Source organism: Ranitomeya imitator, chromosome 5 (genome assembly GCF_032444005.1).
Source record: "Ranitomeya imitator isolate aRanImi1 chromosome 5, aRanImi1.pri, whole genome shotgun sequence".
NCBI classification, from domain to species: Eukaryota; Metazoa; Chordata; class Amphibia; order Anura; family Dendrobatidae; genus Ranitomeya; species Ranitomeya imitator.
Window position 1 is genome coordinate 331,248,073 of NC_091286.1, and position 24,972 is coordinate 331,273,044.

Genomic DNA, 24,972 nt, shown 5'->3' on the forward strand with positions numbered 1-24,972 from the left:
CACACAAGCGTGCTCAGAAGTCCGGTCCTGGCTCCGTCCCCCACCCACTCGCCCACCAGAGCCTGTCGGTTGCGGAGACGAGGACGTCCATCACAGCTCCCTGGACGTCTCATTCCTTCCAGGTTAGTACCGGCGTGGGATTTTTAGGGTGAGTATTTTCCCTTCCCACCCTGTGGCTTCCCTGGATTCTAGAAAGGGGGTTCCTATTTAAGGGGGTTTCTGATGCGAATCGCATCTCTTTTCAGCCGCGCCACCTCCGTGGCTGCGGCCGCCCTGCCCCCTCTTCCAGAGCGGCTGCCTTTACGGACCACCGCGCCGCTTCTTATCCGGGCACGCTATCAGCGTGGCCTTGCCACTCAGTCCTGGGAAGGCGTTGTCCGCTTCGGGTCCTGCAGGCTTCCCTGCCCCGGCCGCTGTATGTGGCCATTCATTTCTCTTAAGCGCGGCGGCTTTGCCAGCCGCCGCATCGTTTCGGGCCCCCTGCAGCTGCATCTCTCTGGCCGCTTACAGCGCCGCTCATCCTCCCTCAGCGTGGCAGCTTGCCAGGCCGCCACACCGCTTTAGACCTGCGGCTGCGCTACTCCCGCCGCTCTAGGCGGCCACTCACCTATCGCGTTCTGCGGCGTTCTGTTCACCGCTGCGGCCCTTCAATGCCGGTCACCGTTCGATAATTTAGGCCCCGGCTTCTGCCGGGGCCTACTTCCGGTGCCGGACTCCCGCCCGACAATTTCACGGAGAACCGCCTTTTCTCCTCCCACCGGCGCCATCTTGGGACTCCTGAACCACGAGTCCTCTCCTCCACATCTCAGGCGCAGATCGGTCAAGATTGCAGCAGCAGGCCTTACCACCCTCCTGCCTAAGGGGCCATTGCTCGCCGGAGGTCCATTCCATCAAGCCGGACAGCTTCCTCCGGATACCGTTTTTCGTCTGCCGTGAGTAGCTCTGCACTGCAGACTGACACCCCCCCACTGCCCCACTGTCCCCTAACCCACTGGCATTTTCTTCAGGGACCTTTCTAAAATGTCTAATTCTAAAGGGGGCCGCTCTCGCCCTCCTACTTCTTCCTCTTCTTCCTTAGTCAAGTACTTTGCATCTTCGCCTCTGTCAGGCCTGCAGCTACCCGATTGTTCCCACCGCCCAGGATCCCCCGGCCGATCCGCCCGAGAGTGATACTCCCATCCCAGGTTGGGCTTCCTCTCTGTCACAATCGGTGGCCGACCTAACTCGGGTGTCTCAAACTTTGGTGTCCGCGCTGGATCGGTTACCCCTGCAGACTCCCGCAGTAGCCAGCAGGTCGCAGGAAGCTCAGTCCGAACCCTCCATGGCTTGCCGCAAAAGGTCCAGACAGGAACGACGGTCTGAGTCCTCTTCTCATTCCATCTCGCCACTCGGTCCCCCTCTGCGGTCGGCGTCCTCCCGATCCTCCTCCCCTGAGTCAGGCGAGGCTTGCTCTGATGCGCTCTCGGAGGATGTTTCGGAGCTGGATTCGAACCAAATCTCTACCATGAGGGATATGGTTCAGAATCTCATTGGAGCGATAAATCAAACCTGTGGCATCAAAAAGTCCTCTATGGATCCCGCAGATCAGGCGGTTTCGTTTAGATGGGCTAAACCACCTTCTAAGTTTTTCGCTCCTCACCCGGAATTTGAGGAGATTATGACTAGAGAAAGAGAGAACCCGACCAGACGCTTTCAGAGAGGATAGCGACTTAACGTGTTATATCCCTTCTCTCCGGAGCTCACCGCTAATTGGACTGCCTCCCCTTTGGTGGACCCTCCAGTTTCCAGACTGTCCACCAGCACGGTTCTTCCACTGTCCGGCGGAGCATCTCTGAAGGATTCTAACGATAGGGTCCTAGAATCTTTCGCGAAGTCAGCCTTTGAAGCGGCCTCAGCTAGTCTTTGCCCGGCCTTCGCTTCCACTTGGGTTTCAAAATCTATATCCAAATGGGCCAAGCATCTCCGTCGGGGAATTCTGGACGGGGCTCCGCCCGGACACCTAGCGGAACTTGCCAACCAGATTTCTCACGCGGGTGAATATCTGGTCTCCGCCTTGTGCGGCTCAGGCGTCCAGCAACGCAGTTGCCATCCACCGAACAGTCTGGCTTAAGGCCTGTCAGGCGGATTTGTCTTCTAAAAAGTCCCTTACCAGCCTGCCTTTTCAGGGGTCTCGCCTCTTTGGTTCTAAGCTAGACCAAATTATTAAGGACGCAACAGGGGGCACGAGTTCCCTTCTTCCCCAGGCTAAGCCTTGACGCCCTCCTCCTAGACGTCAATTTTGGTCTTTTTGGCGCTTCGCGGCATCTAATTCCTTCTCCCAGCAGCAACAGAGGCCACAGGCCCGTCAAGGAAAGAAGTCGGTATCCTTTAGGCCCACTTCTTCCTGGCGTCCTCGCTACTCCCAGGGTAGATCCTCCAGGTCCAGGACTGAAGGACCTCCTCGGCATTACTCTCGACTAGTAGCCAGCCCACCTCCCAGGCTGGGCGGCCGTCTTCTCTTCTTCAGGGACATCTGGATCTCCTCGGTAGAGGACGCTTGGGTCAGGGAAGTTGTATCCTCGGGATACAAGATAGAGTTCCTTTCACGACCCCGGGATCGTTTCTCCGAATCCCGACCTCCAAGAGATCCCGCTCTAGTTCCGGGTTTCTTTGCAGCCATCGCGTCTCTCCTCAAAGCCGGGGTAATCGTTCCCGTCCCGGAGAATGAACGGTTCACAGGTTTCTACTCAAACCTTTTTGTGGTACCGAAAAAAGACGGCAGAGTGCGTCCCATTCTGGATCTCAAATTACCGAACAGGAGAGTCCGCCTAAAGCACTTCAGGAAGGAATCCCTTCGTTCAGTAATTGCTTCTATGGAGGCTCAGGAATTTCTGTGTTCCATAGACATTCAGGACGCCTACCTCCATGTCCCAATATTCCCCGGACATCACCGATTCCTGCGCTTGGCGGTGCTCCAGGAACACTTTCAGTTCGTCGCCCTGCCATTCGGTCTTGCAACCGCCCCAAGAGTCTTCACGAAGATCATGGCGGCACTGATGGCCATCTTGAGGTCTGGTTCTGTTTCCATACCTCGACGACATCCTCATCAAGGCTCTGTCTTTTTCTCAGGCCCACGAAAGCCTGTCCATCGTTCTCGACACCCTAGCCCGTTTCGGGTGGCTGGTCAACCGGAAGAAGTCCTGCCTTATTCCTTCTCAGCGCATCATCTTTCTGGGCATGCTCTTCAAAACTCGTCAGACCAAGATGTTTCTTCCCGAAGACAAGAGATCCATTCTTTGTCGGGACATATGCGTGCTCCAGGGCCCTCGGTCTCCCTCCTTCCAATCGGCCATGAAGGTTTTGGGGAGGATGGTAGCAACATTGGAGGCGATTCCCTTCACCCAATTTCACTCTCGACCTCTTCAGCAAGCCATCCTGTCTCAGGGGAACAGGTCTGTCTTCTCCCTGGACCGCCCGATCCGACTCTCTCCCCGAGTCAAACGGTCTCTCAACTGGTGGCTCACGTCACCTCTCATCTCCTTCCTTCCAGTTCACTGGCAAGTGGTGACGACGGATGCCAGCCTGCTCGGCTGGGGTGCAGTGTTTCGTCACCTGACTGTACGGGGCCGCTGGTCGGCGCAAGAGTCAACCTTACCGATCAATGTCCTCGAGATCCGGGCCATTTTTCTGTCCCTTCGTCTCTGGGAAAGGATTCTCAGGGGCCTTCCTATCCGAATCCAGACGGACAATGCCACGGCGGTGACATATGTCAACCATCAGGGGGGAACTCGGAGCTCCTTGGCCGAGGTATCCAAGATCCTCCTTTGGGCAGAGGCAACGGTTCCGGTGATATCCGCGGTGCTCCTTGCCCGAGGTATCCAAGATCCTCCTTTGGGCAGAGGCAACGGTTTCGGTGATATCCGCGGTGCATATCCCCGGCGTGGACAATTGGGCCGCCGACTTCCTCAGCCGCGAGGGTCTCGCGGCAGGGGAATGGTCCTTACATCCAGAGGTCTTCCGTCAGATTTGCCTTCGATGGGGGACTCCGGACGTGGACCTCACGGCGTCTCGAATGAACAGGAAGGTTCCGTGGTTTGTCTCCAGGTCTCGCGATCCTCTCGCAGCGGGCGTCGACGCTCTGGCCATTCCTTGGTCACAGTTCGTGCTGCCCTACCTGTTCCCACCCTTTCCCTTGCTTCCCAAACTGCTGAAAAAGATCAAAGCGGAAGGGGTGCCGGTCATTCTAATCGCCCCGGATTGGCCCAGGAGAGCTTGGTTCGCGGAGCTCGTCAATCTTCTCGCGGACGCTCCCTGGCGCCTTCCAGACAGGCCCGATCTGCTGTCTCAGGGTCCGATCTGCCACCCGAATTCTCGGTTGCTCAGTTTAACGGCGTGGCTGTTGAGACCGCGGTTCTAAGAGCGTCCGGCCTTTCGGCCCGGGTGATTCACACCATGATTCAGGCTCGGAAGTCTTCGTCTTCCAGGATCTACCATCGTACCTGGAAGGCTTACTTCCGTTGGTGCGAGTCCAGCCGCGTTTCACCTATGTCCTTTTCCCTGCCTTCCATCTTGGCTTTCCTTCAGGCAGAACTGGATTCGGGCCTTGCTCTTAGTTCCCTAAAGGGTCAGGTTTTTGCGCTTTCCATCCTTTTTCAAACGACTTTAGCTTCCAGACCACAGGTTAAGACCTTCCTTCAAGGAGTACCCCACGCGGTCCCTCCGTACAGGGACCCTGTGGATTCATGGGATTTAAACCTGGTACTGGACATTCTGAGGGTTTTCGCCTTTGAACCTCTCAGAGAGGTTCCCCTATCAGTTCTGTCTTGGAAGGTGGCCTTTCTTGTGGCCATCACTTCTATCCGCCGCGTCTCCGAGTTGGCGGCTCTCTCTTGCCGGCCTCCTTTCTTGGTTATCCACCAGGACAAGGTGGTCCTCAAACCTCCGCCTTCCTTTCTTCCTAAGGTGGTTTCCACATTCCACCTCAACGAGGACATCGTTCTACCTTCTTTTTGTCCAGCTCCGACTCATCATCTGGAGCGATCGTTGAACAAGCTGGACCTTGTCAGGGCAGTGATGATCTATCTGGATAGAACGTTCACTTTCCGGAAGACGGATTCTCTTTTCGTCATTCCTGATGGCTCGCGCAGATGCCAGCCGGCTTCTAAGGCGACTATTGCTCGCTGGATCAGAACGGCTATTCTGGAGGCTTACCAGGCTTGTCAAGAACAGAGTGCCTCCTCCTGGGATCAAGGCTCACTCTACCCGGTCAGTTGGCGCCTCCTGGGCGGTGCACCACAGGGCTTCCGCCCTACAGCTTTGCAAAGTGGCAACCTGGTCTTCCATCCACACGTTCGCCAAATTTTACAAGGTCCATACCTACGCTTCGGCGGACGCCAGCCTAGGCAGAAGGATCTTGCAGGCGGCAGTGGTGAGTCCTCTGACCTGATGGAAGTCTGTTTTACCCGCCCTTGGGACTGCTTTGGGACGTCCCATGGTTCCTGTGTCCCCCAATGAGAGACGATAAAGAAAACCGGAGTTTTGGTTGCTTTCCGTAAAATCTGTTTCTTGGAGCCTCCATTGGGGGACACGGCTCCCTCCCAATGTTTTGGTTATATGTTCTATGACTGTTCTCACGTTTGACTGTTATCACGTTTACAGTTCTCAAGTTTGTGGTTTTGGTTTTCAACCTTGTTATTTATCTCCTACTGCTTTCTCACTAACTGAAGAGTATTATGCCAGTCGGTGGGGTGTACACTGCAGAGGAGGAGCTAACTTTTTTATTTGCATAGTGTCAGCCTCCTAGTGGCAGCAGCATACACCCCATGGTTCCTGTGTCCCCCAATGGAGGCTCCAAGAAACAGATTTTACGGTAAGCAACCAAAAATCCTGTTTTTTTATTTTAAGTCTTTTTTAACCTGTCACATACGTCTGGGCAATACACTACGTGTCTGGGCAATACACTACGTGTCTGGGCAATACACTACGTGTCTGGGCAATATACTACGTGACTAGCCAATATACTACGTGTCTGTGCTGTATGCTACGTGTCTGTGCTGTATACTACGTGGCTGTGCTATATACTACGTGGCTGGGCAATATACTACGTGGCTGGCCAATATACTACGTGTCTGTGCTGTATAGTACGTGTCTGTGCTGTATACTACGTCTCTGTGCAATATACTACGTGGCTGAGCAATATACTACGTGACTTGGCAGCTGGGCAATATACTACATGACTGGGCTTTATACTACGTGACTGGGCAATATACTACGTGACTGAGCAATATACTACGTGACTGGGCAATATACTAAGTGACTGGGCAATATACTACGTCACTGGGCGATATACTACGTAGCTGAGCAATATACGACGTGGCTGGGCGATATAGTACGTGGTTGGGGATATAGTACGTGGCTGGGCAATGTAGTACGTGGCTGGGCGATATAGTACGTGGCTGGGCAATATAGTACGTCGCTGGGCAGTATACTACGTGGCTGGGCAGTATACTACGTGGCTGGGCAGTATACTACGTTGGCTGGGCAATATAGTACGTGGGCTGTGCAATATACTACGTGGACATGCATATTCTAGAATACCCGATGCGTTAGAATCGGGCCACCATCTAGTTCATAATATAAGTGTTTGTGACCCGACTTTTTACCAGTCTCAGTTCTTTTTCCGAAGTCCAAACACTTTGAACAAGGACATGGCTCAAGTGAGCAGTAATTAGAACTGCTTTGGAAACTGCAGTTGGTGGGGGATGGGAATTGTGATTGTGCAGGACTAATAGCAGCTCTGGATCAGGAGGAGGTGAGCATCTCGCTGTTGTATAGAAAGCAGAGTTGAGTGATATCTCAGGACTTAACTCCTCAACCTATATTGTATCTGCTGTATTCACTCAGTAAGGTTCTGGTGATTGATTGCATTGAAAAAAAGCTGTTCACTCACTTTGGCCTCGCTCATCAAGACCGACCTTATTTTTTACACTGTTCTTAACCCCTTCACCCCAAAGCCTGTTTTCACCTAAGTGACAGGGCCAATTTTTACAATTCTGACCACTGTCACTTTATGAGGTTATAACTCTGAAACGCTTCAACGGATCCTGGTGATTCTGACACTGTTTTCTCGTGACATATTGTACTTCATGGTAGTGGTAAAACTTCTTCGATATGACTTGCATTTATTTGTGAAAAAAACAAAAATTTGTCGGAAATTATGAAAATTTAGCAATTTTCAAACTCTTAGTTTTTCTGCCCTTAAATTAGAGAGTTATATCACATAATATAGTTAATAAACAACATTTCCCACATGTCTGCTTTACATCAGCACAATTTTGGAAACATAATTTTTTTTTGTTAGGACGTTATAAGGGTTAAAAGTTGACCAGCGATTTCTCATTTTTGCAACAAAATTTGCAAAACCATTTTTTTACGGACCACCTCACACTTGAAGTGACTTTGAGGGTTCTATATGACAGAAAATGCCCAAAAGTGACACCATTCTAAAAACTGCACCCCTCAAGGTACTCAAAACCACATTCAAAAAGTTTATTAACCCTTCAGGTGCTTCACAGGAATTTTTTGAATGTTTAAAAAAAATTGAACATTTAACTTTTTTTTCACAAAATTTTTACTTCAGGTCCAATTTGTTTCATTTTACCAAGGGTAACAGGAGAAATTGGACCACAAAAGTCGTTGTACAATTTTGTCCTGAGTACGCCGATACCCCATATGTGGGGGTAAACCACTGTTTGGGCACATGGCAGAGCTCGGAAGGGAAGGAGCGCTATTTGACTTTTCAATGCAAGATTTGCTGGAATTGAGATCGGAGCCCATGTCACGATTGGAGAGCCCCTGATGTGCCTAAACAGTGGAAACCCCCACAAGTGACACCATTTTGGAAAGTAGACCCCCTAAGGAACTAATCTAGATGTGTGGTGAGCACTTTGAACCTCCAAGTGCTTCACAGAAGTTTATAATGTAGAGCCGTAAAAAAATTTTTTTTATTAATTTTCACAAAAAATGATCTTTTTGCCCCAAATTTTTTATTTTTCCAAGGGTAAAAGGATAAATTGGACCCCAAAAGTTGTTGTGCAATTTGTCCTGAGTACGTCGATACTTCATATATGGGGATAAACCACTGTTTGAGTGCATGGCAGAGCTCGGAAGGGAAGGAGTGCCGTTTGACTTTTCAATGCAAAATTGGCTGGAATTGAGATCGGACGCCATGTCGCATTTGGAGAGCCCCTGACGTGCCTTAACAGTGGAAACCCCCAACAAGTGACCCCATTTTGGAAAGAAGACCCCCCTAAGGAACTTATCTAGATGTGTGGTGAGCACTTTTAACCCCCAATTGTTTCACTAAAGTTTAGAATGTAGCATTGTGAAAATTAAAAAATCATTTTTTCTTTCCACAAAATGATGTTTTAGCCCGCAATTTTTTTTTTCCCAAGGGTAACAGGAGAAATTGGACCACAAATGTTATTGTCCAATTTGTCCTGAGTACGCTGATACCCCACATGTGGGGGGGAACCACCGTTTGAGTGCATGGCAGAGCTCGGAAGGGAAGGAGCACCGTTTGAAATGCAGACTTAGATGGAATGGACTGCAGGTGTCATGTTGCATTTGCAGAGCCCCTGATGTACCTAAACAGTAGAAACCCCCACAAGTGACCCCATATTGGAAACTAGACCCCCCAAGGAACTTATCTAGATGTGTTGTGAGAGCTTTGAACCAACAAGTGTTTCACTACAGTTTATAACGCAGAGCCGTGAAAATAAAAAATATTTTTTTTTCCACGAAAATGATATTTTATTCCCTATGTTTTTATTTTCCCAAGGGTAACAGGACAAATTGGACCCCAAAAGTTGTTGTCCAACTTGTCCTGAGAACGCTGATAACCCATATGTTGGGGGGAACCACTGTTTGGGTGCACGGCAGAGCTCGAAAGGGAAGGAGCGCCATTTGAAATGCAGACTTAGATGGATTGGTCTGCAGGCGTCATGTTGCATTTGCAGAGCCCCTGATGTACCTAAACAGTAGAAACCCCCCACAAGTGACCCCATATTGGAAACTAGACCCCCAAAGGAACTTATCTAGATGTGTTGTGAGAGCTTTGAACCAACAAGTGTTTCACTACAGTTTATAACGCAGAGCCGTGAAAATAAAAAATATTTTTTTTTCCACGAAAATGATATTTTATCCCCTATGTTTTTATTTTCCCAAGGGTAACAGGACAAATTGGACCCCAAAAGTTGTTGTCCAACTTGTCCTGAGAACGCTGATACCCCATATGTTGGGGGGAACCACTGTTTGGGCACACAAGAGAACTCGGAAGGGAAGGAGCCCTGTTTTACTTTTTCAAAGCAGAATTGGCTGGAATTGAGATCGGACGCCATGTCGCGTTTGGAGAGCCCCTGATGTGCCTAAACAGTGGAAACCCCCAATTATAACTGAAACCCTAACCCCAACCCTAACCCTAGCCCTAACCCTAGCCCTAACCCTAGCCCTAATGGGAAAATGGAAATAAATACATTTTTTTACATTTTATTATTTTTCCCTAACTAAGGGGGTGATGAAGGGGGGTTTGATTTACTTTTATAGCGTTTTTTTGGCGGATTTTTATGATTGGCAGCTGTCACACACTAAAAGACGCTTTTTATTGCAAAAAATAGTTTTTGCATCACCACATTTTGAGAGCTATAATTTATCCATATTTTGGCCCACAGAGTCATATGAGGTCTTGTTTTTTGCGGGACGAGTTGACGTTTTTATTGGTAACATTGTCGGGCAGATGAAATTTTTTGATCGCTTTTTATTCCGATTTTTGGGAGGCGGAATGAACAAAAACCAGCAATTCCTGAATTTCTTTTAGGGGGGGCGTTTATACCGTTCCACGTGTGGTAAAATGGATAAAGCAGTTTATTGTACAGCGATACCTCATTTATGTAATTTTTTTAATGTTTTGGCGCTTTTACACAATAAAAACTATTTTATATAAAAAAATAATTGTTTTTGCATCGCATTATTCTGAGAGCTATAACTTTTTTATTTTTCTGCTGATGATGCTGTATGGCGGCTTTTTTTTTGCGGGACAAGATGACGTTTTCAGCGGTACCATGGTTATTTATATCCGTCGTTTTGATCGCGTTATTCCACTTTTTGTTCGCCTGTATGATAATAAAGCGTTGTTTTTTTGCCTTGTTTTTTTTTTTTCTCTTTTTTTTTGCGGTGTTCACTGAAGGGGTTAACTAGTGGGATAGTTTTATAGAGCGGGTCGTTACGGACGCGGCGATACCAAATATGTGTACATTTATTGTTTTTTTTTTTTTTTTAATATAAATAAATGGATTTATTGGGAAATGTTTTTTTTTTTTTTTATTTGGGAATTTTTTTAAATTTTTTTTTTTACACATTCTATTTTTTTTTTTTTAACTTTCTAACATTGTCCCAGGGTGGGACATCACTGTATTAGATCAGATCGTTGATCTGACACTCTGCATAGCACTTTGTCAGATCAACGATCTGACAGGCAGCTTAGCTGGCTTCCAGCGCCTACTCTCAGCAGGCGCCGGCTAGCCAGGTCACTTCATGACCCGGAAGGAGTCCGGCGGCCATCTTGGATCCGGGGACTCCTTCCGGGTCACCGGAGCAACGCGATCTCATTGCGTTGCTCCGGTGGGAGAGCGCAGGGAGCCCCCGTCCCTGCGCGATCCCCCTCTATGCCGCTGTCACTACTGACAGCGGCATCAGAGGGGTTAAATGCCCGCGATCGGCGATAGCGCCGATCGTGGGCATTGCTGCGGGGTGTCAGCTGTCGTATACAGCTGACACCCGCACCCGATCACCGCGGCGCTCAGCGCGAGACCGCGGTGATCGGTGCGCCGTACTAGTACTGCTGCTGGCACTAATGCAGTGCCGGCAGCGCAGTACTAGTACGGCGCGTGTCGCGAAGGGGTTAAAGATGGAACATACTGGATTCAGTCAAATGCCTGTGTGTGCACCTCAACACAAATCTTCAGTCTAAGACTGCAGTAAAACTTATACAAAAAAAATGACTAGCACCTCCAAACAGAATAAGACAAGTGTGAATAGTTGCAAGCCGTCACGACTATTCAAGATAAACCTGAAAGTACAGCTGCTGTTTGAAATGCTGTAATCTGCAAATATTGAATTAAACATTGAATTAGCATTTGAGTGGAGCTGTATTTTCTTTGTTATATGGACTCAGATTTGTTATGTAAGGAATGCCGCTGCTCATCATGAATTTTACAAGCCAAGCTTTCAACGTCCCCGTTCTACTTCAGCTCCAACCATTTTGCCAGCGTTGGGTGGAAATCACTTGAGTGCGAAAAATCGCAAAATTTTAGCCCAACCTAGTGTTGCGCCTAAATTTTGTGACTCTTATTTTTTTCATTAAAAACACCAGCCCACACAATTTGAATGATGTTCCTGGGGTTTTTCCACCGTCGCTCAAATCTACTTTGAAAAATCCTGCGCATTGTACCGTAGAGGTAGAGCCACACTTCAGCAGTGTCGATTGAGGAGCCTCGTATCCTGCACAAAACCAGCCCCTACCCTGTCATATGTCACTGGAAATGTAACGGTTCCCAAATTATCGGTACAACAAACCCTCTGGAAAAGTGACATGACTCCCGCCCCCTCAAATAAAATCCAGTGAACTCTGCTTCTAAATCTGCCCCCCTGCTGAGCCCCACTGTGCCTAAATCACAGTAAGCAGACACATGTTTGGCAGTATTGTTGTAGGGAGGACACAATTTACAGGGTGCGTGTCTCCAGAAACACAAACTGAGCACAATGAATGGAGTTGATGGAACACATCAGCTTCTCAGGCTGCCCTCACATGTGAACACAATTCTCTGTCTGCAGCCTAAATTTATAACTTTGGTCTGAGGTCAGGTTTCTAGACCGGCCCCTCAGGTTAATATCATAATTGCTGGCTTGTTGATTGGCCACGGCCGCTCTACTAATGAATATATATTATTTTCCTCTTGATACACTTGTGACCAGGTTCCCAGGAATACATCACCTCAGGCCGCAATTTAGCATCTCCCCTCCATGACCTCAGAGGTGCCAAATGTTACCTTCTTCTTGGCTCTAGCTAGACCTCCTGGTGTGATATGGAGACACAATTTCTACTAGTCCCAAGGAAGTACCTATTAAAACCTAGGTGCGACTTGCCTTCAGGACAATCTGTTCCACCCAAATTTATGTTCCAAAAATCAAGTAGAGTTCTTAACCTTTTGGATCAACAGCAGTTTTTGATCACATATGAGATATCGCCACGTTCGTGAGAAATTGTGTAACAAATTATGGGGTTCATTTTCTCCTATTAGTCCTTTTGAAAATTACAAACTTCGGACATTTTACTGGAAAAAAAAAACTGTTTTCATTATCACAGTCAAATGATATAAAGTTTTGTGCAGCACCCAGGGGTTTAAATTTTTAAACACACACCTATATGAATTCATTGTGGGATTCAGTTTCCTAAGTGGGGTCACTTGTGGGGGTTTCCCTTGTTCTGGTACTTCAGCGGCTCTGCAAATGCGACATGGTGTCTGCAAGCTATTCCAAACAAATTTATGCTCCATATATAACAAATAGCGCTTCTTCCCTTCCGAGCCTTGTTGGGTGAACAAGCAGCGTTGTCCGACCACATATGGGGTATTGCCACGCTCAGGAGAAATTGCGTAATACATTTTAGGGTCCGTTTTCTCTTATTCTTTGTGAAAATGAAATACTTTAGTGGCAAAATGTCATTTTTCATTTTCTTTTATTCCACTTCGCCTTAACTCCTGTGTAGCACTAGAATGGTTAACAAATTTCTTAACAGACGTTTATAATTATTTAAGGGGTTCAGATTTTACAATGTCATTTTTGTGGGTTTTCTGATAATACAAGTCCCTTCAAAACTGAGTAGGTCTGTAAAAAATTGGATTTGTAAATTTCCTTGAAAATAATGAAAAATGCAGCTTACTTTGAACCCTTCTGACTTCAGAAGAAAATAAAAGGACGTCTGAAAAATGATGCTCAAATAAAGTAGACGTTTGGGAAATTTTATTAAAGGGAACCTGTCACCTCCCTCAGGCGTTTGTAACTAAAAAAGCCACAAATGCTGCATTCTGACAAGGTGGCTCTTTTAGTTATGATGCCTGCACACGCTGAAATAAACGTTTATAAAATGTGCCCCCTCATACCTTGAAACCGTCCGGGAGGCGGGACTTTCCTTCCTTTTCAGACGCAGCGCAACCGTCACTCCGGGCCTGTGCGCGCCGGGCGCCGCCTCCTCTTGCATCATTATCGTCCCCGGCGCCTGCGCTTTAAGTACAAAGGGCAGCGCAACTGCGCATGCCCGAAAAAAAAACTTAATGCGCAGGTGCCGGGGGCGATAATGCTGCAAGAGGAGGCGGCGCACAGGCCCGGAGTGACGGTTGTGCTGCGTCTGATAAGGAAGGAAAGTCCCGCCTCCCGTACGGTTTCACGGTATGAGGGGGCACATTTTATAAACGTTTATTTCAGCGTGTGCAGGCATCATAACTAAAAGAGCCACCTTGTCAGAATGCAGCCTTTGTGAAGCACAAGATGGCTCTTTTAGTTACAAACGCCTGAGGGGAGGTGACAGGCTCCCTTTAATTGTTTCCTGTGGTATGACTGACTATCAGGTTTAAAGATCTAAGCGTTCAAAGTTTGAAAATCGCTATTTTTTTCTAAGTTTACATTAAAATTTCTGATATTTTCGCAAAAAAAGCCCAAAAAACTTAAGTTTACCGATTTTACTATGAAGTACATTGTGATACGAAAGAACAATGTCAGAGTCACCAGGATATAGAGTCATTTCAGAGTTATCTACTATATAATTGTCTACGGGTCACTTCCGTCTTTCTGTCTGTCCTTCTGTTGCGGCCTCTGTCTGTCATGGAAATCCAAGTCGCTGATTGGTCGCGGCAAAACAGCCACGACCAATCGGCAACGGGCATAGTCCGGAAGAAAATGGCCGCTCCTTACTCCCCGCAATCAGTGCTCGGCGCCCACATACTCCCCTCCAGTCACCGCTCACACAGGGTTAATGCCGGTGGTAACGCACCGCGTTATGCCGCAGGTAACGCACTCCATAACTGCTGCTATTAACCCTGTGTGTCCCCAGCTTTTTACTATTGATGCTGCCTATGCGGCATCAATAGTAAAAAGATCTAATGTTAAAAATAATAATAATAATAAAAAAAAACCTGCTATTCTCACCCTCCGTCATCCGACCATGCGCTCGCTCCTGCCATTTGCCTTTCCCGTTCCTCGCGACGCCCCAGTGACCGCTCCATGCATTGTGATCTCGCGAGATGATGACATAGCGGTCTTGTGAGACCGCTACGTCATCTCGCGAGAGTGAGACAAGGAAAAACAAGAGGGCAGCTGGAAGGTGGCGGGAATCGCCACGGGAGCAGAGGCTTTGAACCTGGGATGGGGGAAGGTAACGTGGGAGGAGGAGGAGCAGAGCGGCCAAGGTGAGGCGCCTCAGTCCCCACGGCGAGCAAGGTGCCCAGTGCTGCCGGCGCTGTACGTCCTGACTGCTGCTTCTGACAGGTGCCGGTCTGTGCGAGACCCCAGCCCGGGAGCCGGCTGGACATGTACGTGTAGGAGGGGATGGCGGCACCATGGTGGATGAACTGTTCTGTAAAGTTGTCTCCATTATTACACTACGTGGCCTGTGTTATACACTACCTGGCCTGTGTTATACACTACGTGGTCTGTGTTATATACTGCGTGCGTGGGCTGTTATATACTACTTGGCTGTGTTACATGCTATGTGGGCTGTTATGCACTCCGTGGGCTGTGTTATATACTCCGTGGGCTGTGCTATATACTCCGTGGGCTGTGCTATATACTCCGTGGGCTGTGCTATATACTCCGTGGGCTGTGCTATATACTCCGTGGGCTGTGTTATGTACTATGTGGCTGTGCAATATACTGCGTGGCTGTGCAATATACTACGTGGCTGTGCTATTTACTACGTGGGCTGTTATATACTACGTGGCTGTGCTATATACTCCGTGGGCTGTGTTATGTACTACGTGGCTGTGCAATATACTACGTGGCTGTGCTATTTACTACGTGGGCTGTTATATACTACGTGGCCGGCCGTGAACAATCAGCAACAGGCGCAGTCCGGCCATGAATTGGCGCGGGATTTGAACCACGCTTCGCTAATTGGTCGCGGCCGGCCGAATCCTGTGTATTCAATGTATTATTCTAAAATCTTCATAAATAAACTAAATACATATTCTAGAATACCCGATGCGTTAGAATCGGGCTACCATCTAGTTACCACATAAAGTGACACTGGTTAGATTTGAAAAACGTGGCTTGGATATTAAGCTTAAAACTGGCTCTGTCAGTAAGGGGTTAAAGGGGATCTGTCACCATGTTTGAGAGCAGCACGATGGTGTGAAATCTACCTTAGAAAGCAAATAATTGTATCCAATTCGCCTTTTATGCATATTTTTCTATGTTTTTATTATTAATAGGTATTATCAAGAGCTTTTCGGAACAGGTTTGTGGAGCTGCATTATGACGAATTGCCAAGTGCTGAACTGGAAACCATTTTGCACAAACGCTGTTGCCTGCCTCCATCATACTGTAATAAGCTGGTTGCTGTGATGTTAGAGCTGCAGGTAAATGCTCTGTGACATGAAGAGGGATAGCACTGACTATATAGAATCTTGCCTTCTAACGCCATATGGCTTCATTCATTCTTTAGTCACATAGAAGAGGATCCTCTGTGTTTGCCGGAAAGCACGGATTTATCACACTACGCGATCTCTTCAGATGGGCTGAAAGATACCGCTTATCAGAACAAACCGAAAAAGATTATGACTGGCTACAGCACTTGGCCAACGACGGTACAGCTGCTTGTGTCTATGAAGAGATCAATGGTGCTGGTGACCAGTTAGATCTGACCAATTTGTCTGTTCATTTAGGTTTCTTGCTGCTTGCTGGCCGAGTGAGAAAACAGGAGGAGGTTGATGTAATCTTAAAAGTCATAAAAAAGTGCTTCAAGAAAGAAGTAGTGCCAGACGTCCTCTTCTCCATGGATAGTGTTCAAAAGCAATTGGGCAAGTATTCAAGGGTTAGGGCCTTCCATGAAAAGCTGATAAAGGGGTTGTCTATTTCTTTTTCTTCTTTTTTTTTTAAATACTGGTTCCCTAGTTTAAAGTAAAAATAAGGTACTCGCTTTCGGCACAGGAATTGCTACAGTGATGTTGGAAGAAAGTCTCGAATGACCCACATGACATTTTTATGCCTCAAGAACACTGTAGCCAATCAGCAGCTTCTAATGTGCTGCAGTTCTCACACATTTGGTTGTCAGAGGATCAACTTCTGATTGGCTGCAGTGCTCATGTGCCATATCCTTGTCATGTGAACCCTGGAAGATTTGGGGTGAGTTATGATTATTTTTTTTTTTTTTATACCGTGGAACATAGTATTTAAAGAGAAACTGTCAGCTGTTTTTTGCTATGCAATCTGAGAGCAGCATGACGTAGGGGCGGAGACACTGATTTCAGCAATATGTCGCTTATTAGGCTGCGAGCTGTTGTTGCAGGAGATTATCACTGCTCGACCAGCTGCCAAGATACATTCTGGTCCAACCACACCCCATCACTGATTAGTAGCTTATAGTCAATACACAGAAAGCTGCTAATCGGCGGAGTCAGCTTTTTGAGCTCTGCTGAGTTGTGAAACATCACTGGAATCTGGGTCTTTTTCTTTACATTATGCTGCTCTCACATGAAATGACAAAAACCTGATGACCGATTCCCTTTAAGAAGGATTTATCCAAGTAATAGACAATCCCTGTAACCTTAAACCTAATTCTTCAGTAGTTTCATGGACAGTATGCTCCTTATGCGATTGATCTTGGCAGGTAAAATAGTATTTGTTTTTAATATAGAAGTTTATTATTGATGCATATAGTTAGTACATGGTTCTCCATCACTGTATTGCATCTGTTTTCCTTTTACATTTTTCTCCATGCCCAAATGTTCAGACACCTGTAGCTTTCCAGAATACATATGATAAGATGTATTTATCAGCATTGAATGTTAGTGGATTGTAGTGTTTAGACAGGAATCTGCGTCTGGATATTCACCGCAGGTAACTTGCATCACAAGAAGCTTTTTCCAAGTCCATTTCTATCTCAGAATCCAGAGATTTTTTGACTTCTGGAGAAGAAATCGCATAGCCTGATGTAAATGTGTTTTTTTTTTTTTTATTGCAGAGAAATTGTCTGTTTTAGGTGATGCAATGGATCATAATTTTTCACATGTCGTATGGACTCAAGGAATGAGAAGGCTTGCAGTTCTCGTGGGTCGAGCCTTGGAATTTGGTGAACCTATATTGCTTGTAGGGGATACAGGGTTAGTTTCTGTTTTTAATTCAGTAATTTTGTTCTTTTATTAGTGTCTCTTATTTTACAGTCTCTTCCCTTTCATTTTATAGATGTGGCAAAACCACCATTTGCCAATTGTTTGCAGCTTTGCAAAATCAGAAGCTTTACTCTGTTAACTGTCATCAACACATGGAAACCTCAGATTTTTTGGGAGGGCTGCGACCTGTCAGACACAAGTCCAAAGACAAAGTAAGTTTATTCTCGAGTTGCATGGATTGGTTTGTCACTGCTGTGTTTGCCAGTAATGAATATATTTCTCTATAGGATGAGGATGATGACGACAGCTCCAAGCTGTTTGAGTGGCATGATGGTCCATTAGTATTGGCTATGGTGGAAGATGGATTTTTCTTGTTGGATGAAATTTCACTTGCAGATGACTCTGTATTGGAGAGATTAAACAGGTAAATCATTCATATGTGGTAGGTGGTGGCTTAACAGTTTATTGTGGGTTTTAGACAGCTATGTGATTTACAAATATTGAAGAAATGATGAAGTGTCCTACTCCTTGGAACACCATCTGCTAAAAGTTATAGGGAAACTTGACAGTATTTGTTACATTTCCCTGCAGTGACTATGTAAAGGTGACCAGTCCGTTCTCTCTACGAGCAACATGGTATAGAACAGATTTTTTTTTTCTAGAGTAGACAATGGTGATGAGCGAACATGCTCGGATAAGGTGTTATCCGAGCATACTCGGGTGCTAAGAGTATCTTTGACGTACTCTAATACTTTGTTCCAGTCGCCTTGTGTTGCAGCTGTTGAACAGCTGCGAGACATGCAGCCACGGGACTCGAACATTAGCTTCGGCGTGCTCTAATACTCTATTAGCACCCAACATGCTCAGATAAGACCTTATCCGAGCACATTTCCTCATGACTAGTTGACAACTCTTTAGGAATGCTTGTCTTTTTGTTTTCTTTTATGTATCATTACTTTCTTTTTTTGGGTTAAGTAATTTTAAATCACTAATGTAATTTTAGCGTTCTTGAAGTGGAAAAGACGTTGGTGTTGGCTGAAAAGGGGGGCAAACAGGATGACAACGAGGTGGAACTTTTAACAGCTGGACCAAATTTCCGAATTTTTGCTACTATGAACCCTGGTGGAGATTTTGGAAAAAAAGAGGTATTCCGTTTATAATGTTACAATATATTCTTCACAAACTGTAAATGTACCGTACATAATTGTGTGTGTTGTCACAAGTCAAATATACATAGTGTAGCTTAGCTTGACTTTCTCGTCTGTTTTATTGGGGGAATGGGATAACTCGACAAATTCAAAATAAAGTTGTGGTTCTCAGAAGATGGGGATGAATTTAAACACTGACTGCAGTGCCAGGGAGCTGACAAACAGGCAGACGCTTACAGGGTAACTAAACTGCCCTTCATCTGGTCCTTGAGAAAGTGGTGTTCCTTTCCCCTCTATTTACAGTGAAGGAAATAAGTATTTGATCCCTTGCTGATTTTGTAAGTTTGCCCACTGACAAAGACATGAACAGTCTATAATTTTAAGTGTAGGTTAATTTTATAATTGAGAGATAGAATATCAAAAATAAAATCCAGAAAATCACATTGTATAAATTATATACATTTTACAATTCTGACCACTGTCAATTTGTGAGGAGATAACTCTGGAACGTTTCAACGGATCTTACCAATTCTGAGATTGTTTTCTCTTGACATATTGTACTTTCATGATACTTTCTGTGCCTGCCCGCGGGACAGTTACAGCCAAAGGGTCCCATGTGGCCCGCGGACCACAGTTTGCCCAGCCCTGTATTAAAGGATGACGTTGTATTCTAAGTTCTATCATACTTGATTGAGCTGAGAGAGCATGTCGGATCTTTACATATTGGTAAAAAGTGTTACAAGATAAATTAAATTCCTCTTGAAGCTGTTGAAAACTTTTAAGAACAGAGAACAGCTATTTACAAACTATCGCCCAGTTCTCTTTTTGCTCCCAGAGAAAAACATTTTGCTTTGATACTTCACCTAAAATGGAACTACGCCATATGTCTATGTATTTAGTGTGTCCCTTTAAAACCCATAAGTTTCTTTACAACTAGGATTTATAAACTGTGCTTTTAACACTGTGGTCAAGATTGTTTAGTAAATTGTCCAAAAATTTTGTTTTACAGCTTTCACCTGCCCTTCGCAACAGATTTACAGAGATTTGGTGTCCTCAAAGTAACGATCGACTGGATCTCATAGAAATAATCAAGCACAATCTGAATCCAGGAATGACTCTCACCTTATCAGATGACAATGGTAGTTAATGGGTTTTTTTCCCCTCTAAAGTATAGAAACCAGCCTAATCAGAAATTATTTCCACTTTTATTCAAAGGAAAGTACACCTAGCCACACAGTTTAAAGAGAAACTCTGAAAAAAGCAATTAGACTGCGTATAGCGGGTTTATCTGCAGGTTGAAGAGGTTGTCCACTATAAGGACATTGCCATCTCATTCTGAATGTTTGCCCTGTTAAAATAAAAACACATCTCTTTGAAGGAGTGGGAAGATGTCCTTGGTTTGACAGAGAAGATCTTGATTAATACGATCCAGAGAAAGTCTCAATTATTTCTAGTGCAGAACTCACACAAAGCCCCCATGTAACCGGAAAGATAAGAAAAACGTGTAAGATTATTCTCAACCAGTGGCAGTCCTGGTTCGATTCGGGTCCGATAGGCGTCACGGTCCGGTCCGGGGCCTCCATCTTCATACGATGTTGTCATTTTCCTTACTTCTGTTGCGGCTATTGCGCAGGCGTACTGATTTGCCCTGTTGAGGGCAGAGCAAAGTATAGCAGTGCGCAGGCGCCGAGCCTCTCTGACCTTTCCCGGCGCCTGCACACTGCAGTACTTTGCTCTGCCCTCAACAGGGCAGAGAATTATGCCTGCGCAGGAGCCGCAACAGAAGCAAGGAAGATGTCGTCATCGCATGAAGATGGGAGGCACCGGACCTGGGACGCCCATCTTATCTGGACCGCCCCTGGGTGAGTATAATCTAACTAACTTGTTTTTCCTATCTCTCAGGTTACATCTGGGGCTTATCTACAGCATTACAGAATGCTGTAGATAAGCCCTAATGGCGGTGGCCGCAGATTATAGGGCCAAAATGAGGTGACCGATTCCCTTTCAATCTTAAGAGATATATTTTGGGCCTTGTTGGAGATTAGGTAGGGTCGGAACCAATCCAGCTGGACATAGCTAAACTATACTATGCCAGAAAATCCATAGCCGAACACTAATTAGCAAATGATCTCCCTAGATAGACAAAATAACTTGGTGTCTGAATAACATAATGCTGGTGGAAAAGAAGGTGAGCAACGACAGTTTGGTAAAAAAGGAGTAATTGGATTAGATGCTGTCATAGAAAATATTAAAAATCCTTGAGGTCCCTCATGTCCCCCCTCTTTTTTTTTTTTTTTTTCTTTTATCAACCCTTTGTCATGTGTTCTTCAACTTATTAATACTTTAGGAATAATTGAATGTGTTAGGTAGCACTCCTGAAAGTGGAGAGGAGTTTTGTCAGAACATGGGAGGGGAGGGGGTGGCTTATTCTCACTTTTGACTTTTTGCATCAATGACGGCTGGCAATCTTTTGTGATGGTTGTGACTGACGCCCTTTATTTTGTCAAACTGCTCATTCCTCTTGTCAAAAGGATAAGAATAAACAGCATGATTCAGTTTTTGAGTTTGGTTATGGTAATGCAAAACTTGTCTGAGTCTATTTACACCTCTCTAATTAAAAAATAAAACTAAGTAAAAAAGTGACTTGCCATGCCCCTTATATCCGACCATTTTAATGGACTCTGCATAAAGTATTAAACCTCTGTGATCAGATCTATCTACTTTCAAGCTATTTTCTAGAGGCAAAAAAAATCCTCTCTTTCTGTATTGCATTCTCTCGTTGGTAGGTCAATCACTGTTTGTTATAGCTGACACTGTAGTTTTGCTCTGTGTCCGGTATGAGCAGCCGCATGCTAATATTAGGTGGCCTTCAGCTTTGTGTCGTGATGACAGTGATCTGAACAGTAAAATAACCCAGCATGAGATAGTGCCGCCTTCTCCCACACAATCCAGATTAGGCTCCCTCTTACCTCTCCGGACTCAAGCAATATGTCTTGTCATTCCATTCATTGCAGCAATTCATAGGTACAGTTTGCTCTTTCCCTGCTGGGTCTTCATGATTGCAGACTTTTTACTAATATTTACTTCTTGTTAAAAAGTGTCTTGAGGTCTGAAAGTCTGATTATATGTTAGCTGACTGATTGCTGTTCTCCATTTTGTGACCAATCTCATTTTCAGGTGCCATTTTAGTAGCAGATCTGATCATTGATTTTATTGAATGGTTGACAAACCAAGAATTTGGACGCCGCTGCATTCTCAGTATTCGAGACATCCTTTCCTGGGTACATTTCATGAATGTCACAGTAAAAAATGACTTCTCAGAAACTGCGTACGAAGGAACTAACCTGGATACCGTCACCGCTCTAATACATGCTGCTTGTCTTGTGTACATCGATGGCTTGGGATCAGGTGGGTTTTTAGGCTTTCAGGTTTATTTGCTTTTTGAAATAAACATTTTTTTTATTATGTGAATGATTTCCTGATGTCTGAATGCAAACAACGAGCTAAAAAAAAAATTAAATATGGGAATACGTTTCCTGTTACGTAATGACTGAGCAATTTTATTTTCAAATTATATTGTATTAATCCCTGTGTTAATCAGAAATTGTCTTTTTATGGATAGGGGATAATTTTTTTTCTTTTGGGAAAATCTTTTTTAAATTAGAGATGAGCAAATTAATTCACAGGAATACTATGAAGCGCCCCCTACCTACCCGCATTGCAGCCTTCTGTTTTGTTTAACTAGCCCGGGGCAGTGTCAGTGTGCATCACGCCACAATGAGGACATAGACAAGCTAGTCGAAAAAGGAGCTGGAGATACCTGCAGGTAAAAGGCGGTTCACAAGGTGGTGACATCAGAATTTAGTGACCGCTTGACCCGGCTCCTGGGTTTTTCTTTTTTTTTTTGTTGCTAATTTCTGTAAACTGATAGCCATGTACGTACAAATAAAGTTATTTAGAAATTATTAGGTTCGAAATAGGGCCTTGGTTCTGATGTACTAGTTATGCCATAAATGTCTGCTGTTAAGCATTTTTTATTATTAGGGTATGTTCCCACGCTGCTGGTTATTGAACACACGTGATTCCGCATGTGTTCACCAAACTGCAGAATCACCGCATCCAATACATTGTACGGGTGACATTTGTCTTTCTTTATCGCCTCTCATTGGGGGACACAGGAACCATGGGTGTATGCTGCTGCCACTAGGAGGCTGACACTATGCAAATAACAAAATTAGCTCCTCCTCTGCAGTGTACACCCCACCGACTGGCATTAAACTCTTCAGTTTAGCTTAGTGTCAGTAGGAGGTGGACACGGGTCTTTCATTAGACCCTTATCTACCTCAATGTGCGTCGTTTCTTTTCAGGTTTTCTTCCAGAGGGATACAGGGTGAGCAGTCACGCCTGTAGTCCCACAATACGGACTATGAGTACGGCGTGTACTGCCACCCCGTATCCTCATAGATCCCTCTCCAGGACCAAGATCCTAGCACAGAAGCGTGCTCAGAAGTCCGGTCCTGGCTCCGTCCCCCACCCACTCGCCTACCAGAGCCTGTCGGTCGGAGGAGACGAGGACGTCCATCACAGCTCCGTGGACGTCTCATTCCCCTCAGGTTAGTAACGGCGTGGGATGTTTAGGTGAGTATTTCCCCCTGGCGGGCTCTCCATTCCCCCGGGATCTTTTCTCCAGATGTCCCCCGGTCCTCCCTCATGGCGTTGTTTTGGGGGGATCCCAGGGACAGCCACGGGGGCTGTGGCTCATTTTCCTCCGGGGCTCTCCTTCATTGGCGGCCGCACAGCCACGGTGTCTCCCTTGTGGAGTCTCGGCCTGGCGGGCTGCCGCGCCGCTCCCCCATCGCTTCTCGGCGGCCGCGGTGTGTCCTGTGTCTGCACGGCGTCCTTGGCAGGGTGCCGTGCCGCTTGCTTTCTGCGGCGCTCCGACGCCGCCACTCTCCAGCGGCGCTCCGGCGCCGCTATTCTCAGGCGGCGCTCCGGCGCCGCGATCCTCTGGCGACGCTCCGGCGCCGCGATTCTCCGGCGCCGCGATTTTCCGGCGGCGCCGGCCTCTAGTTTGGGTCCCGGCTTCTGCCGGGGCCTGCCTCTGGCGCCGCGGCCCCGCCGGTTCCGTTCGGGCAGCCTTGGCGGACTGCCGCTCTTCTCGGACTCTGCGGCGCGCTGCTCCGGCGCCGCGGTTCCCTTCTCCGGCGGCGCCGGTCTCTAATTTAGGTCCCGGCTTACGCCGGGGCCTACTTCCGGTTTCTCGGCTCCTCACTTCCGGTTCTGCGGGCGGGCTTCTTTCCCGCCCGACATACTGCGCCCTGCCCACCGGCGCCTCTGCGTCTGGCTCCACCCCCTTCCTCGTGGGTCCCTCGGCCGGTGTGCACCGCTTCTCACAGCAGCAGCACTCGCATCTTCTGTGGCTCAGCATCGCAGAATCAGCACCTCAGGGAAGTTCTCCGCCGAGGACAAGTGGGACATCTTCCAGGACCGGGTCCGTGAGTAGCTGCACTGCAGACTGACACCCCCCTCTGCCCACTGTCCCCTAACCCACTGGCATCTTCAGGGTCCCTAAAAATGTCTACCTCTAAAGGGGGCCGCTCTCGTCCCCCTACCTCTTCATCTTCTGCCTTAGTCACGTACTTTGCATGTTCGTCCTGTAACAGCAAACTTCCCTCAGGTCAGTCCTCCCCGCTGTGTCAGTCCTGCAGCAACCCGATTGTTCCCACCGCCCAGGATCCCCCGGCTGTTCCGCCCGAGAGTGATCCCCCCATCCCAGGCTGGGCCGCTTCTCTGTCACAATCGGTGGCCGATTTAACACGGGTGTCTCAAACCCTGGTGTCCGCGCTGGATCGGTTACCCCTGCAGACCCCTGCAGTGGCCAGCGGGTCGCAGGAACCGCCGCCCGAGCCCTCCTTGATTAGCCACAAAAGGTCCAGACAGCAACGTCGGTCTGAGTCCTCTTCGCGTTCCATCTCGCCGCACGGCCCTCCCCCGCGGTTGGTGTCGCACCGTTCCTCCTCCCCTGAGTCAGGCGAGGCTTTATCTGATGCGCCCTCAGAGGAGATGTCGGAGTTGGATCCTAGCCAAATCGCCACCATGAGTGAGTCGGTCCAGAACCTCATTCGGGCTATAAACCAAACCTGCGGCATTAAGGATCCCTCTACGGAACCCGCAGATCAGGCGGTTTCGTTTAGACGGGCCAAACCACCTTCAAGATTTTTTGCCCCTCATCCTGAATTCGAGGAAATCCTGACCAGAGAGAGAGAGAATCCGACCAGACGTTTTCAGAGGGGAAAACGCCTGGGGGTGTTATATCCTTTTTCACCAGATCTTACCGCCAATTGGACGGTCTCTCCCTCGGTGGATCCACCTGTGTCCAGGCTGTCCACCAACACGGTGCTCCCACT

The 24,972-nt window shown here is 47.0% G+C and overlaps 1 protein-coding gene across 1 annotated transcript in view; it reads left to right on the plus strand.

The window, feature by feature from the left end:
* The window catches only part of MDN1 (midasin AAA ATPase 1), a 335,477-nt gene that overhangs the window by 88,725 nt on the left and 221,780 nt on the right, over window positions 1–24,972 (plus strand). The window contains exons 26-34 of the mRNA XM_069726361.1: window positions 15,519–15,665; window positions 15,752–15,893; window positions 15,972–16,106; window positions 17,270–17,408; window positions 17,491–17,629; window positions 17,705–17,841; window positions 18,421–18,562; window positions 19,575–19,704; window positions 21,743–21,973. Coding sequence (XP_069582462.1) covers window positions 15,519–15,665; window positions 15,752–15,893; window positions 15,972–16,106; window positions 17,270–17,408; window positions 17,491–17,629; window positions 17,705–17,841; window positions 18,421–18,562; window positions 19,575–19,704; window positions 21,743–21,973 — 1,342 coding nt within the window. The remainder of the gene's footprint in view (window positions 1–15,518; window positions 15,666–15,751; window positions 15,894–15,971; window positions 16,107–17,269; window positions 17,409–17,490; window positions 17,630–17,704; window positions 17,842–18,420; window positions 18,563–19,574; window positions 19,705–21,742; window positions 21,974–24,972) is intronic.